At 42.8% G+C, this 15,690-nt stretch overlaps 3 protein-coding genes across 5 annotated transcripts; all 3 read left to right on the forward strand.

The window, feature by feature from the left end:
* The first annotated feature begins 738 nt into the window (after positions 1 to 738).
* LOC143484358 (lecithin retinol acyltransferase-like) lies at positions 739 to 2,155 on the forward strand. Its single transcript, XM_076983052.1, has 2 exons — positions 739 to 1,278; positions 1,428 to 2,155. The coding sequence occupies exons 1-2, from the start codon at positions 739 to 741 to the stop codon at positions 1,578 to 1,580; spliced, it is 693 nt and encodes a 230-aa protein (XP_076839167.1). The 3' UTR covers positions 1,581 to 2,155.
* Positions 2,156 to 2,459: 304 nt separating this feature from the next.
* On the forward strand, positions 2,460 to 4,570 carry lratb.2 (lecithin retinol acyltransferase b, tandem duplicate 2). The gene is made up of 2 exons (XM_076983053.1): positions 2,460 to 2,984; positions 3,980 to 4,570. Exons 1-2 carry the CDS (start codon positions 2,460 to 2,462, stop codon positions 4,133 to 4,135), a joined length of 681 nt encoding a protein of 226 aa, XP_076839168.1. The 3' UTR covers positions 4,136 to 4,570.
* Positions 4,571 to 4,603: 33 nt separating this feature from the next.
* Positions 4,604 to 14,441, forward strand: rbm46 (RNA binding motif protein 46). 3 transcript variants are annotated; one of them, XM_076983049.1, is made up of 6 exons: positions 4,604 to 4,770; positions 6,002 to 6,152; positions 6,714 to 7,051; positions 8,537 to 8,666; positions 11,820 to 12,626; positions 13,066 to 14,441. In XM_076983049.1, the coding sequence occupies exons 2-6, from the start codon at positions 6,008 to 6,010 to the stop codon at positions 13,254 to 13,256; spliced, it is 1,611 nt and encodes a 536-aa protein (XP_076839164.1). In that variant the 5' UTR covers positions 4,604 to 4,770; positions 6,002 to 6,007; the 3' UTR covers positions 13,257 to 14,441. The 3 variants fall into 3 exon arrangements, with proteins under 3 accessions (XP_076839164.1, XP_076839165.1, XP_076839166.1); XM_076983050.1 differs by lacking the exon at positions 4,604 to 4,770 and adding an exon at positions 4,790 to 4,976; XM_076983051.1 differs by lacking the exon at positions 4,604 to 4,770 and adding an exon at positions 4,985 to 5,316.
* The last annotated feature ends 1,249 nt before the right edge of the window (positions 14,442 to 15,690 follow it).

The following is a 15,690-nucleotide window of genomic DNA, read 5'->3' on the forward strand; positions in this document are numbered from 1 at the left end:
TTCTCATTCTGTCAATCTGCATGATCCCTCCACTGGAAGGCCGCGGGGGACGGGGGGGTCTTCCACGTGTGAAACGCGCTGGTCAACTACTGCTATTTGCGGCAAGATCTAACACGTTACTGTTTTGCCAATAAAGGGGGAAAGGACATTTTGAAATTAAGTAAAGCAATAAAAAGTAAAATTAGTTGGCAGTAACTCACTTTGGCGTAATTAGTTGTCACGAATGTGTTTAATTACCGAATAACATTTTAATTAATTGCTAGAAAGAAAGAAAAAAAAAACTTACCAGAATTTACCATTTGTTGAGGTTGGCTTTTACGATATAAGCGTGTTCTTCACGCGTTGACTTTATCCTGGCGAGGACTTAAGTGCATATATAGAAGAGAATCGTTCATAATATGGGTGGTAAAACAGATTTAGATAAATATTAAAAATGAATAAATCTGCCTTCCCACTTAACCAGATCGTTTAAGCAAAAATTATGCTGGAGTTTTCTTTCCTTGATTAATTTAAAGATCGGGGTTTTTTTAAGACGCGTGCTGCGTGGTTGACCGAAATTGCACAGGAGTTTTGAGACATTTCGTGCATGTGGTTGTAAGCCGAGGACACTTAAATACACTTTACACACATCAGCTCGTATCTCCAACTGTCCTCTCGACGTGACGCCACCACAGCGCCAGGATCCGCAGGCCGCCCATTACACTAGTGCCAGGTAGCCGTGCTGGTGTGCGCATCTTCATGCTCATCGCAATGTTGGATTCCGTGGTGCTCCTGCTGGAGAAAGCCTTTCTTCTCGCGAATTTTAACTTTCTCAGCGCAATACGGTTCAACGGAGAGCCATGCCCGAGGCGCGCCGAAGGAACCACGCAGTTTCAACGCGGGGACCTGCTGGAGGTCCCGCGTACTTTGTTCGTTCATTTCGGCATTTATTTGGGCGACGGCAAAGTTGCGCATCTCATACCGGACATCCTACCGGCTTTGACGACAAACAAGCGCCACATACGGAAAGCAGTTACGAATAAGAGACTGGTCTTGGGGGTGCTCTACAAGTGCGCCTGCATTCGCCTGGACACGGTGGAGGACTTCGCGTACGGATCACCCATATTACTGAACACGATGGACACCAGGCTGAGATACCCAGCTCTCCCTAACGAGGAGGTGGCGTTGAGGGCCGAGGAGCTCGTCGGTGGGACTCCCTATAGTCTTTTATGGAATAACTGTGAACATTTCGTCACACACTGTCGCTACGGCACAGGAGTCAGCTTGCAGACGGACAAGGTAAAATGCGCCTTTTCCCCCGTGATAAACCAAGGCAGAATGGTGAGGTGACCGGTACCTTCTTTCGACATTAGGAGTCATTTTATAATAAAACAGGTCACTGAATGGATCTGAAACATTTACCTGTTGTTTATCCATTGCCTCAACAGTTCTGTGAGTGTCTGAAGTCCGTTATCCGGGATCAGAGAAGCGTCCTTCTCACCACACTCATTGGAACGGTTTCCATCTTTTTCCTGGGATTAACGCCGGCCACGACAATTACAACCTTTTTCATTCCTTTCGTTTTATGGATGGCCGGTTAACAGACTTTTGATGGCCATACCCGGTGGACCTGTGTAGCGCTAAAATCCTTTTAAAGTGTTATTTATCTACGTTTATTCATTTAACCAAATAACATGACATTACGGTTATGACAAGTTCGCATGTTCGATATGCAATTTACAAATTAATACGATGTTAACTTAAAATATTCTAGACCTTACACAGTCACACAAATAGTCTGTACAAAATGGTTTCTCATCATTATTTTATAGCTGGGGAGCACTCTTTCCAAACTGGAGGACAGAATGGAGAAAAAGATACATTGCCATTATTTAATTCTTATAGTGTTTCCAACATAGGCAACATCAATAAAATAAAACATTCCTTAAGACCCTCAAGCTTTTGGTTATGTTAGTTTCACTGAAATATATAGACATTGCATTATTATTTGCTTTAAAGATTAATAACACTCTTTTCCAGTACATGTTTGGGTCAACATTTAATCTCTGTACTGATTCTATTTTTGAATCTTTTATTTTTGTAAACATCTTAAACAAGTTGTGTAAGATGACGTGTTTCCAAGAGAATTTTCAAGAATTACATTCTTACAATTACACCACCGTCTGCATTATACAATACCGTTCATTTTGTTCTAAACTCGGGGGGGGGGGGGGGGGGGGGGGCAAATTGTACTAAAAATGGAAACAGATTACTGCATTTAAACTATTTCTTAACCTGAATGCAGGAGAATAAGACCCCCGTACAAACACTGAATAAGTATGTATTGTTCAATGGACCATGTGAGGTTCTTATTTACAAATTTGTGTTAAAATAGCCAAAGGATTTATGATTTATGGCCAAGCCCCTCCTTGAGTGGCCTCAAGGGATAAAACTGCTGAGGGCCAATCCGCTCAGAAAAAATGCAACATTTTCCTTGGAAAATGTTCCCGCTGGAGTTTCTCGGTTGCTTTTTCATTTCCTTGAGCACAGTCAGGGGAAAAAAGGGTCCCAAGACGGACACATTCGACGTCTCCATGCTCAAAAGAGGGGATCTCCTCGAGGTGCCCCGGACTCTCTTCACGCACTATGGGATCTACCTGGGCGATGATCGCGTGTCGCACCTCATCCCTGACATCTTACCAGCCATCTCTGCCAACCACACCGCCATTGAGAAGATGGTGACCAACCAGCGGCTTCTTCTCGGAGTGATCGCGAAGAGGGCCAGCATTCGCGTTGACACGGTGGGCGACTTTGCCTACGGAGCAGAGGTTCTGGTGAACCGCATGGATGCGGTGTACAGTATGTCACCGATGGATGGAGAAGAGGTCGCCAGTCGGGCTGAGAGGCTTCTGGGCCCAGTGAACTACAGCCTGCTGTGGTACAACTGTGAACATTATGTCATGTACTGCAGATACGGCACCAGCATCAGCTTTCAGACCAGTCAGGTAAGATGTCTTATGACTCGGGTGGCAGTCTTAACTCTGAGGTGCAGACACAACAATCTTTTGAGCTCTGGTGATCAAGAATCAGCTTGTGCATATAATAACAAAATATGGTCTCTCAAAAGTAAAAACCTGAATTTACATCATGCATTTAGCATTCTGATTGTGTAATACGGTGGTAAAGAAATATGAAGTGTTTTAGTAACGTTAGTGATCCTCATCTTGCTGAGGTGTATGTTTGCTAACATTTGGGTGTAGAAACATTGGAGACTTCACCAGGATAGAACATGGAGTGTTTAGGGCAACATAAACATCAACTCACACCCCCTTGAAGCATTTCTCAGACATGAGGAACTTCCCTTTTCTGTGTTTTCTTTTTAAATAAAGATGGGTACTTTAGGTATGTTTAGGTAAATAATGCATTGTCTAAAGATAGCATTTGAGTATCATTAAAAGTAATCTGTAGAACTAAAAGTCTCACACATTTTTCATTATTCCAACTGTTACAGTCAAAAGTAAGGCACTGAAGTATCAGAAGAGATGAATTCTTAAGCAACAACAGTTGAAAAAAAAATTGCTTGATAATGAGTAACAGGAAATGAGTTTTCTTGAAAAAAGAGGTTGCTTACTTTCTTGCTGATGGTTTATACTGACTGATTTTTTTCATATATTCTGTTTTAAGGACAGAAGTGGTTTAGTTTAATTTGTTACTCAGACCAAAACGCTTAATATAATGTTCAAACTTACAGATATTCAAGGAAAACCTTCATTAAGAAGTCCAGCCACTCTGTCTTATCTGTCAGTATATTATGAATACTGAAAGGATTCTCATCAAACACTGCTACTAGAGGTCAATCCACTGAGATGTTTCCCTACAATACCGCAGAGTAGAACTAAAAACCCCACGATCGCCACCTCGTGTTTAAATTAGGCCAAAGAAAAATCATGCCAAAGGAACTGCATCTTCACATTTACCATTGTTTTTTTCTCCCTTTTAGTTTTGCAAAACCGTGCGGAAGATTGTGCTTAGCAAGAGAAGCTCGTTCCTGAGCTTACTGCTGTGTTTGTTCATCACTCTTCATCTCGGCTGTGTATCAGTCTACGGGCTCTTAGCCACGGTGCTCATCCCCTTCACCATATGGATGGCGTCGTGACCCCCTACAAGTCAATAGAGGACATCATTCAGTGATTTTAATGTTACTGTTTGCATATCAGTGGCCTCAATGACTTCACATATGTTTCATGAATATTAACTGTACTGCTGTTAGTTTGTGGAAGAAAAACTTTGCATAAAACGTCCAGGTTTTTGACCACTATATTAAGTGAAGTCATTTATTTTCATGTCCTACAACATGAATTGTTGTGGCTCACCTTTTTAGGGACTGTCAACCAAAACACGCAGTTTTCTCTATCCTTTTAAAACGTAACATTACATAAATTGTTATGCATATTAAACATTGACTGTATATACGATGTCGGTAGGTCTCCATTATCCACTTTTTACAGTCTATATAAAGTTTGAGATACCCGAGTTAGTAAAAAAAAGAGAGTATTTTACTGAGTAACGCAGTAAAAATGTTTAGGTTTACTCCTCTCTGAAATCACCGCACCACACACGTCACTTACTCCACACTCCCTTAACGCTGTTTCGCCGTAAGGGTAAACAACTTAGTGGTTTGGACTCCAAACTTTCGTCCTGTAAACGCAAATTCGTTATTTTTTTTATCGTGTCATTATTCAGGTGTTAGATTTTTAAAAAAAGATATTACACTTAAACAAGGCATCCACGGTAATTTATCTCATTTTTACCGACCACTTCGCTAGCTTAGCTGTGCTTTTAGTCATCGAGCGCTCTAACGGCCGGTCTGTGTGCGCGAGGCGTCGTTGGCGTGTAGCTGACTAGCTCTCCGGCTAACGTCCACCTCACCTCATAACTGCCTAATTTACCTCAGATATAACGAAAAGTGCTTAAAACGGGACTCCCTTCACCAACAAGTAAACGTGGCCCGCGTTTCTATGTACTTCCGATCGGTTTTAACTATCGATATACCTATAAGTTGGCCATCTAGTTAGTCCGTCTTCCCGCCAAACCAGCTAGGGCAGGTCGCTAGTGCCGATCCCGACTGCGGCTGGTCGGCTGAGCCCTGAGGTGGGGAGGACGTCCTGGGGGGTGAACCGTCAACCAGACGAAGGAATGGACTTCCCTTTTCGTCTGTTTACACTAATTTTACGCGATCTAAAATTATACGGAGTAAAAAATGCATCTAGCTAGCTGTCTAGCTGTGGCCGCTAATTCTTTCAAATGGCCACTTAATTCTTACACAGGCCACTTCAGGTGAGCCAGGGCTGTTTCTGAGATACGATCAGCAGTACTAACTAGATGGAAAGTGATTTTTTATGGAACATGTAGTTTTTAGCTGATGACTTGAATAAGTGGAAAAAGATGCTAGCCTAACTAGCTAGCTTTATGTAAAATGTTCAGAAATAACAAATACACGGACACAATATATAAAGGGGAATCATTAACAATCCATGAACCAGGTTCTGAAAATAATGTATTTTAGAAGACTTGGTCACCGATTATCTATTATTTTAGCAGGTTAACTAACCTAGCTAGGTTACATAACATTACCATACACTATGGATGGTAAGTCATAAAATGCAGCAAGCGTTCATAATCTACATTTGAGATTAATAGACGAAGGGCTGCTCTGTGATAAAGTACTGGTACAGTATGTTAAAACTGGCATAAAAGATCCAATTTAAATAGTTGTAATTGATTTTATTTTATGTTAGCTTACAGCTATATCACTACAAGGGAACCATACGTAACGTAGTACCGTTTAGATATAGACTTTTTTTTTGAACATTCAACTCAGTAAACTGGGAGATAATGTAATGAACTTAAAAGCAAAGAAAGGAGTGGAAGTGACAAATATAACCTGGGGGACAATCCACAATCTATTCAGTACTATTCACTGCTGAGCAGTTGACGCAATGTTTCTGTTGTGTTTTATAAGGTGGTAATGGAAGATCCCAGTTTAGGTCAGGTTTGTGAGGATGGTAAGTTGGAAAGCCCCAGTGAGGTTGCTCTGTTGGCCCTGATGGAGAGCACAGGTTACAGTATGGTTCAGGAAAATGGACAAAGAAAATTTGGTGGTCCACCTCCAGGTAAGATGCCAAGCGAGGATGAGAAATCTTATTTTTCATAGCCTAAAAAGGGGGGGGGGGGTGGTCACTTTGTGTAAAGTCATGAAAAGATTACCACAGGCGCACAATTTGTTAACATCAGATAAGAACCAGATCTGAACCATATCCAAAGCATAAATGCTGTAAGGATTGATAAAAAATTATATGAAATCATTGTGGAACATTTAGTTTTTCCTGAGGTGTGCTAATGACTTGGAACATAAACAATACACCAGCAGAGCATGTAAAGGTTATGAAGTCCTGTGAGTACAATAATAATTTTTATTTAGCATTTGCAAATTATTGTAATGTAGTTATGATTCATAAAGTAAGTGGTTAAAAATACATTAATCAGCTATTTGTTTCCAGTCAAGTTTAACAGTTGCTATTTATAGGCTGCTCTAAATATCTTCTATGAAATATGGATTCGTGTTAGTTTGTACGGCTGTGAAGAAGCCCCCACATGCTCAGAAAAGCCCATGACCAATGTAAATTTGTAACCTTACATTAAAGGAGGATGTTGGTGTTGAATCTGTCTTTTAGGCTGGGAGGGTCCTCCCCCCCCTCGAGGATGTGAGGTGTTTGTGGGGAAAATCCCTAGGGACATGTACGAGGACGAGCTGGTGCCCGTGTTCGAGCGAGTGGGCCGTATCTATGAGCTCCGTCTGATGATGGAGTTCAGCGGGGAGAATCGTGGCTACGCCTTCATCATGTACACCACCCGGGAAGCGGCCCAGCGAGCCATCCATCTCCTTGACAACTATGAGATCCGCCCAGGGAAGTTCATAGGCGTGTGTGTGAGTCTGGACAATTGTCGCCTGTTCATTGGCTCGATTCCCAAAGACAAGAAGAAGGAGGAGATACAAGAGGAGATGATGAAGGTCAGTATTGAATTGAGGACTTGGGCCTCATTTATTCAGTCCAACAGTAAGAGCATGTACAGTACAAACAACGCTAACATTGCAATTGGAATTTGTCATGGTGCAGGATCAGTTCTCAGTTCAGTCCTGAAAGATCAGTTCATAACACTCAACCCAATTATGAGTTGGGCCAGAAGCTCTTATATTTTGTTTCATCATCACAAATTAGTTTTTGGTAAGCTGTAAATAGCCGTCCTGTCTGAAACACATAGTTGTGATCAGTCAGATACTAGTTTTTCTAGCTTTTAGCTAATCATAATTATGGATAAGGATATAAAACAAGTCTGCTTATCTTAACATTACTAAAATGTCATATATATATATATATATATATATATATATATATATATATATATATATATATATATATATATATATATATATATATATATGCCTAGTACCTTTGAATTATTCTTTGTCAAAACGTAGTTTTTATGCTGTAATGCCACTACAGCACATTTAGGCCATTCAAGCATGAGGTTGTGGTCTACCATTAATTGGACCGTTACATGACATAAAAACATTCTTTTCTGTTGGATCCTTTTATCCCAGAGGTTTCCACGCTGTTGTTTTGCCCACAGTTAAAATGTGTGACCCACACTTATTGTGCTTTGCAATGGCAGTAATGAACCTGTCCCATTATTTCTGTCTATGAAGGAACTGTCCTAGCTAATACAGCTTAGTGGGGACAGCACGTATGTTGCTAGCTATCTAACTCCATAAATGGCAAGAATGAGCCAGTTCAGCCAAGTTCCCATTAACACAAAACCTTGTGAAGATGTGATGACCGAGACTAATGTTGTTTTTTTTTTTTTACTCCTGAAATGTCTGCTGGAGGCCAACATGGCCAAAACGTTGGGTAACACGCAGGTTTGAAGTCACTAATGTTTAGATGCTACGCCAAATCTAGTTTTGACTCTGGCTAGTTTGTTAACATTTATGTTAGCTTTGTCTCTGTGCCTGAACCCTGGGTCTCTTGCTAAAAATGCTGTCAGTTGAAAATCTCATTACCTGGAAAGCCATGTAACATGCCATGCTACATTTTAGCATGCTACAATTGTAATGTTAATTGAATATGAACATATTTAATACTTAATTTAAATACTTTATTGTGTATTGTATGGTACTTAGGTAGATAACTACCACCATATGTTATTATAGGCTGGCAAATTGATTTAGTTATTTGTTTAATTTTCCCGCTTCATGATTTTTCAAATGTACATTAAAAGGTAAAAAAAAAAACAGGCTTCTTTAGTTATTTTTGCTTCAATAGAGTTACATAAACCTTTTTCAGTACTATTGTGGATTATTGAATGTTTTCAGAATGACATATTTCTCAGAAATGTATTCGCACATTGTTCTGGGTTTCTAAGCAACTCTGCCTTCTACACTCACGGCTTTATTCTAGCTGTCACGTTAACCATTGACTTGTAATGGTACGTGTAGGTGACGGACGGTGTTGTGGATGTGATTGTGTACCCCAGCGCCTCAGACAAGAGCAAGAACCGTGGCTTCGCCTTTGTGGAGTATGAATCACACAAGGCAGCTGCCATGGCCCGCAGGAAGCTCACTCCAGGTATTTATAAGGCACAAGAAAGACAGAAAGAGCTATTTGTGTTACCGGTTTTGCAGCCAAATCTGTAAGGTTGGTGGTATTTGTGCCTTTCGGTTCAGCATCATGTGGCCTGCGCCACCCCACAGAGAGCTGTGAGTAGGGGGATAGGGGAGCGTTAGGCCTGGTGTAATGGGTGTGGTGTGAGCAGCTCCTCAGGGTGCACCAGGGATCAGAGAACTACACGAGAGCTGCCGCGTGTTCTGCTCGGCTTCTGTGTGACTGTCCGTGTTCCCTCCCCATTTTTACCTCCATCCTCATTATTGTGCTACGTCAGTCGTTCACTCAGAACTCCACGGCGTTTCGACCAAACAAGGTCCAAAATTGAACAGTACTATGAAGGATGTTTTGAGCTGTGTGCCTTCCCTAAACAATTAGTTTAATGAAAAATACATAATTGTAGAACCAGATGATATTCAAAATGGTTGCATCATGTTGGCTGTAGTGTAGGACTGCCCTTTGTTTTAGTTATTTAGTGAAGGTTAGTGATGAAATTAGTGGTACTCACATTCTTATAAAAAATCTTCTTGCTAGTATAACCTATGTAAAATTGGGAAGTTGTTACGGAACAGCTCCGGACCCTTCCCTGTGGGCGTGCTGCTATGTTGTCTGCGTGTCGTTATGTCCATGTTTGTACTTCCGTGGGTGTGGGTTGTATGTGAGCGTGTTCGTTTGTTACACCTGTGCCTTGTCTCGAGAGTCACGAGGGTCTGTGTTGGTCGTCTATTTAACGTGCGTTCGCGCAGTGTCCTGTGCTCGTCTTTGTCTGAGTGTCAGTACGTTAGTGTTTATGTCTTTAATGTTTTGGAGTAAAGAACACTCAATAAACGTGGAGCTTGAGTGCGCGAGTGGTTTCCTCGTCCTTCCAGCCGCACCCACGCGTCACAGAAAGACGAGCCGACAACATGAAGCCAGGACGTTCATCCCGTGCCAAGAAGGGGAGGAGGGCGAGCCGACACCACCACCCTCCTTCCCCTGTGCGACGCCGCGATGCTCCCGTGATGGGGGAGGAGCTCAAGAGGGACCCGGTATGCGCGGCCCTTCTGCGGTACGCACGGGAAGCAACGCAGGAGTCAAAGGCGGAGAACTACCGCCAGGCTGCCCAGCGAGCCTGGCGGGCAGGTTTCGGCTCCCCGACGAGGGACTCCTCTCCCCTGGCAGCCGACAGACAGGGGTTCCCCAAGACGTCGTCTACACACCCCCCAGAGGACCCGTTGGTGGTGTATGCGGGGATGGTGGGCGTGGCCACTCCCGAGGAAGAGTTCGAGAGTGGGGACTCGGAAGCGGAGGAGACGGACGGTGGAGCCAGCTACTCCCCCTTAGTAGCCTCTGCTCCTACGGAGTGTTACGGAGAGGACGTGAGTCCCCCGCCGTCGGTGTACTCCGCCCCCACCGTATATTACGGGGAGGGGGAAGACGACGCAAGCCCTCCCGCATCTGAGTGCTCCATCCCCACGTTATACTACGATGATGGGGTGGGTGACGTCAGCCCTCCTGCGTTGGAGTACGTCGAGGGCGGGTCACTCTCAGAGAGGGAGAGCCCAACTCCGACGGACTGCTCCGGAGAGACCGCGAGGGAAAAGAGGTGTGCAGAGGAAGGCGTGCCTCTTCCCTACCCCAAGGGAATCCCGAGGGACTGCTCCCGGGCTGACACGCCGGAGCAGCCGATGTGTTGGAGTTCGGGTGGCTCTGAGTGGGAGATGGAGATGGAGGAACCCACACACGGGACACGGCCGGCAGAGCGACCGCCCAGAGGAGGCGGGGGTCCCCTAGGGGGAGTTCGACGGGAGGAGACGGAAAGGTGGCAGGCGTACCCTGCGCCTCGTCCTCCAACAGCTTCCCCGGCGACGGAACGCACGCCCAACGAGAGGGCTGCTGGGGTGTCCGCCGCTGGCGGGGGTTCCGCGTGGAAGGCGGAGGGATCACCGCCCACTGCCGCGCCTGCAAGCCAGGGGGTGTTCACTCCCTTGGCCGCTCTCCTGGCTATGTTATACGTGTCTCCGTGTCTGTCAGTACCCGTGTTAGTGTCTGTCCCTGCGTTTCTCCCAAACCCCCTGTTCCCTCTTGTGCCATTTGTGTTCGTCGTTCCTGTGTGCGTGTTTGTCTCTGTGCCATTGTTTAATGTTTTCTCCCCTGTCTTCCCAGGGAGGGTGTGCTAGGGCTGTTTGTGGCGGTTCCCACCGTCGGGGGAGACAGCTCTCGGTGGTTCACGGTCCCGGCGGTTCCGGACCTGCCCGTCTGTGTAGGTTCGGGGCTTTCCAGCTGCGCGGGACGCTCCGGGAGTAGCGAGCCCCTGGTGGGGGGTTCTGTTACGGAACAGCTCCGGACCCTTCCCTGTGGGCGTGCTGCTATGTTGTCTGCGTGTCGTTATGTCCATGTTTGTACTTCCGTGGGCGTGGGTTGTCTGTGTGCACGTTCGTTTGTTACCTGTGCTCGTCTTTGTCTGAGTGTCAGTACGTTAGTGTTTATGTGTTTAATGTTTTGGAGTAAAGAACACTCAATAAACGTGGAGCTTGAGTGTGCGAGTGGTTTCCGTGCCTCGTCCTTCCACCCGCACCCACGCGTCACAGAAGTGTAGTTGCATGTACAGTATGTGTTGATGTATTTTTAGGCTTCCTAGTTTTGTTACTCTTAATTTGATTAAAAGTCCTTTTATAATATTTAATATGTATCAGCAACAGGAATGCGTCTGGTCAGTGTGATATAATGAAATGCTGCTTTACTTGACTGACATTTCCCCAAGTCCTTAGGTGACTTAGGCTTCCTGCAGTGAAGCTACTCTCTCAAAATCATTCGGACGATCGTTTTACATTTTGGAGGCCTGAGCTCCACAGTCAGTGTCAGTTCTTCTCAGTAAAACAAACATTTTTTGTTTTTACATGAGCAAGACTGAGATACATATTGGGTTGTGATCAGCCCGTTTCACACACGTAGGTGCAGAATAGCCTGAACATATTTCCAATAGTCATGAGCTTATTGTGTCCATTTTAAATAATTGTAATGCTATACATATCATTCAGGCACAAGGCAGCACCTTAATTAATTGTACTAGTGAACTGTACATACTGCGTTGTCCAACATAATAGACGTCATATTGAATGGCCGTTGTTTTATCAGGAACATTTGAGTTGTGGGGCCACACTATTCAGGTGGACTGGGCTGAACCAGAGAGGGACGTAGATGAGGACACAATGCTGCGCGTGCGGGTTCTCTACGTGCGCAATCTCATGCTGCACACGACCGAGGAGACGCTTCGGACAGAGTTCTCCCGTGTGAAGCCGGGCTCCGTGGAGCGCGTGAAGAAGCTGACCGACTACGCCTTCGTGCACTTCCACAGCCGCGAAGACGCCGTCGCGGCACAGCAGTCCATGAACGGCCAACTCATCGACGGCTCGCGCATTGAAGTCAGTTTTGCCAAGCCGGCCAATAAAGACGGGGTTCGTAGATTTGGACTGCGGGCTCACCACAACGAAATAGCATTGGGGTTGCCCTGTGAAGAATACACCTTCCTCTTACAAGGCAAAGGGGATTCCAGTATGACTTTGAGTTCAGGGGTCATGGGTGACGGGTTATCTGCCCGGCCTCTAAGCTTACCTCCGCGCTTGGGTAGCCCTTACGCAGTAGACGTGGAGCGCTGCATGTATCCGCACTTGCCAGGGTCCACCCTGATACCAGTCAGTCTGCAGACCCTTCGACCCAGCCAGCTGAGCTCTGCCGTGTCTCTGCTGGACTACTTGTGCCAAAAGAACAGCTGGACCCTGCCCGAGTATTACCTGTTCTCCACCCTGGGACCTGAGGGCAAGACCCTGCTCATCTACAAAGTGGTGATCAACAGCACTAGAAGCACCTACATGCCTGATAAAGTCTGTACCATCCTGGAGGACGCCAAAGAGCTCGCAGCTCAGAATGTGCTCTGGAATCTCGGTTAGTCTTCCTCTCTCTCCTTTCTTGTCCTCTTTTCCTTTTTAATAATCTATTTCCAGTTTTTAATGGAAATGGATTATTAAAGCAATACCTGAGCGCAATAAGAATAGATAATCAGTTGGTAATTACAAATCGTTTCTTGTAGAGCAGTAATGTGAGCCACCGATAACAGCTTGGTGAAATGCTCAGTGGCTGAAATGCTTGGCTGCATTTCGGGTGGCACCTCCATTTTTTTTATGTTACACAGCTATAAAGAAAGAATTTTACAATGATCAATTAATTTTTTATTTTATTACCATTTTTTGTGGTAGTTTTAGTAGAAGCATTTTAGAAATGTTTTATACAAATTATAATAAACATAAATTCTTTATTTTTAATGATTTATTTTAATGTATTTTAATGGGAGTTTCATTCATGAATGTATACGCTTGTTCCACAGATTGCTCTCTCCGTGGTCCCTCTTCCCCAAGGAGTTTCTCCCCTACATCATCTGGTACTGGTTTGCTGCCGTTTGCCTGCCGTCCTCTGCACTACCCAGGGTACCCTATGGCCCATCTCTCACCCCCCCTACCCATCCCCAACACCAACGGCCAGAGGCTGTACATCTCCAACCAATCCTCCCTCTTCTAATGAAAGCCAATCTGAGGCAGCGAGGCACACTTTGGTCACACCGCTGGTTGCTGTTGCAAGTATATTAGAGTTTGGCTCAGATTTGCTACTTGTGCGGTTCCTTTACCCGGAGAAATGGCACATTAATGCAATAAATTTTTTTTTGTTGATTGAATAACAGTTGTGTTGGATTGCAGATTTTTTCTGCAAAATTTTTATGTTTGTACCTTTCAGTCATTGCCTTCTTCAGACCACTACATGTTCTGCTTAAGCATTGATGTCTGAAGTTATTTGCTTTTTAGGATGTGAAATAAGTTAATTTATTAGAAAGTTGCGATAATTCTGCAACTTTTTTGCTTTTTAGGATGTGAAATAAGTTAACTTATTAGAAAGTTGCGATAATTCTGCAACTTAATTAAATCTTTGGTTTATGTAGTCAACCTTTTAAAATGCAAGTTCTGCTACCTGCTAAAATTGAAACTGTCCAGCATTTATCAAATACTTGCAGTTTGCATAAATTGCATAAGCATTTTGAACATGACAGTTTGTTGGTGTATTTTTCTAGTGTGTCAGAAATGTGAAGCCATCCTGCAAGTAATTATGGTGGCTTCCCCGCACGTCATACTTTGTAGTAAAATATTAAATAATATTGTAATAATATTTTCAAGTAACTGATCTGAACATTTAAAATTTGTTGAACTGATATACATCAATTTCCACTCGTATTGGCTCATGTTCTTTAGAACAATAAACTGCATATTTTTGATTATTACTAAGAATTGAGAAGATGCATTGAACATTAATTATATAGCTAAAATCATCAATATGTATGTAACCTAAACAGTCAAAACAAACAGTATTGTTATTTGTTGAATTACTAGCATTTTGTCTAATGTATTACTGTACCCAGCCATTATACAGTTAAACATGGTAAGCAAGTACTACAAAGAGGCAGTAAAAAGCTTTAAGGTGTATTGCACTTACAGATTGTACACATATATATTTATTACTTATTGTCAAGCTGTTGTTTCAGCGTAAATCAAGTGAACATACATAAAATGTATGTGGAAGAGAAATCCTTGATATTCACCAACTATTTATTTGTTTGTCCATAATATCACTTTGGAATTCTGTATTTATTCCATGATTTCAACATCAATTTTAAAATTGAAAACTGTATATGTATAATAAAAATATATGAAATTAGTGTGCAATTTTAACATGTTTAAATTAATGAACAAGTTTGACTGATTCGAATGAGTTGATAGCCCTATGTTCTTGTTTGAGTTAAATTGGTATCTGCAGTACAGTAGTATGGTTTAAGCCTGGTTGTTCACAATTTACAGCACACATCTTCTCCATAAACATATTTGCATTTTTTCTCTAATGAGTTTTCAGAGTAATTGTTTAATAGTAATTACTGTCTTAATGTCTCTTGTTCATCTAGAACTTTTTACCTGTTTGTGATCATGTTGTCTTGTTTAGTAAAATAAAAATAAATTGGGAAAAAAATTGAGCTTGAATTGATATTTGCACAGTTGCCTAGACTGAGCTAAAACTGGTGTAAAATATGTTAAATTTTGTAAGTCATTATAGAAACTGTTGTCAGTCTGGTTCTCTTTGCAGAATGTTTAAAATGGTTGGTTTGGTGGCTGTTGTACAGGTTGCTGGTATTGCCTTGGGTGGTCTGTGTTGGGATGGCAACCTTAAAGCACCTAGAGTTGTGATCTCCTGAGCTGCTGTCAGAGATACCTGATGCATTACTTGGAGGCCTGTGGGTCTCACACTCTTAAAAATATATATTATAGTTTGCATAATGCTGCACAATATGTTTCCACAGAATTGTGTCTTTGACTGCAGTTCCTTGTTCTGCGCTCTGTCTACAAACGTCAGATGTAAGTTGGATGATGGTGGTGTTTCAGTTGTGCAGAAGGGTGTTGTTTGCGTTCGTGTTCTCAAAAGGTAGTCATGTTTGATTACATCTGAGTAGTTGTAATTGTTCTGATGGATTGCGTCCAAGAATGATTATTTTAACTAAAACATGTTCAAGGAGACGTTAATAGTGAAGAGGAGGTAATTATTAATCTAGTGTGTTCCCTATTGCTCAGTTTATAAAAAGCTGCTATTAGCATTGAGCACTTATTTAGCTAACTAGCTACATAACATGGAAGATTAGTTACATTTTAACATACTTTCTTGGTCACTGCATTCATCTACTTATGGATAAAAACAACAGAATTATTAGTTGTTATATTATCACAAATGTAATCTTAGGGGCATTTAAATTAGCGTCTGTATTCCTATTGCTAAAATGTTTATTGTTTGTTGTGGCTATAATTACAGTGCAAAGTCTGACAAGCACCAAAAGTTGACACACTTGTCATCAGAATAGCTTTTGAGATAACGGAACCTGTTTCTGTGACACAGAAGACCACTCAAATTTACCATCACAGAA

Source organism: Brachyhypopomus gauderio, chromosome 20, assembly GCF_052324685.1.
Source record: "Brachyhypopomus gauderio isolate BG-103 chromosome 20, BGAUD_0.2, whole genome shotgun sequence".
Classification (NCBI taxonomy): domain Eukaryota; kingdom Metazoa; phylum Chordata; class Actinopteri; order Gymnotiformes; family Hypopomidae; genus Brachyhypopomus; species Brachyhypopomus gauderio.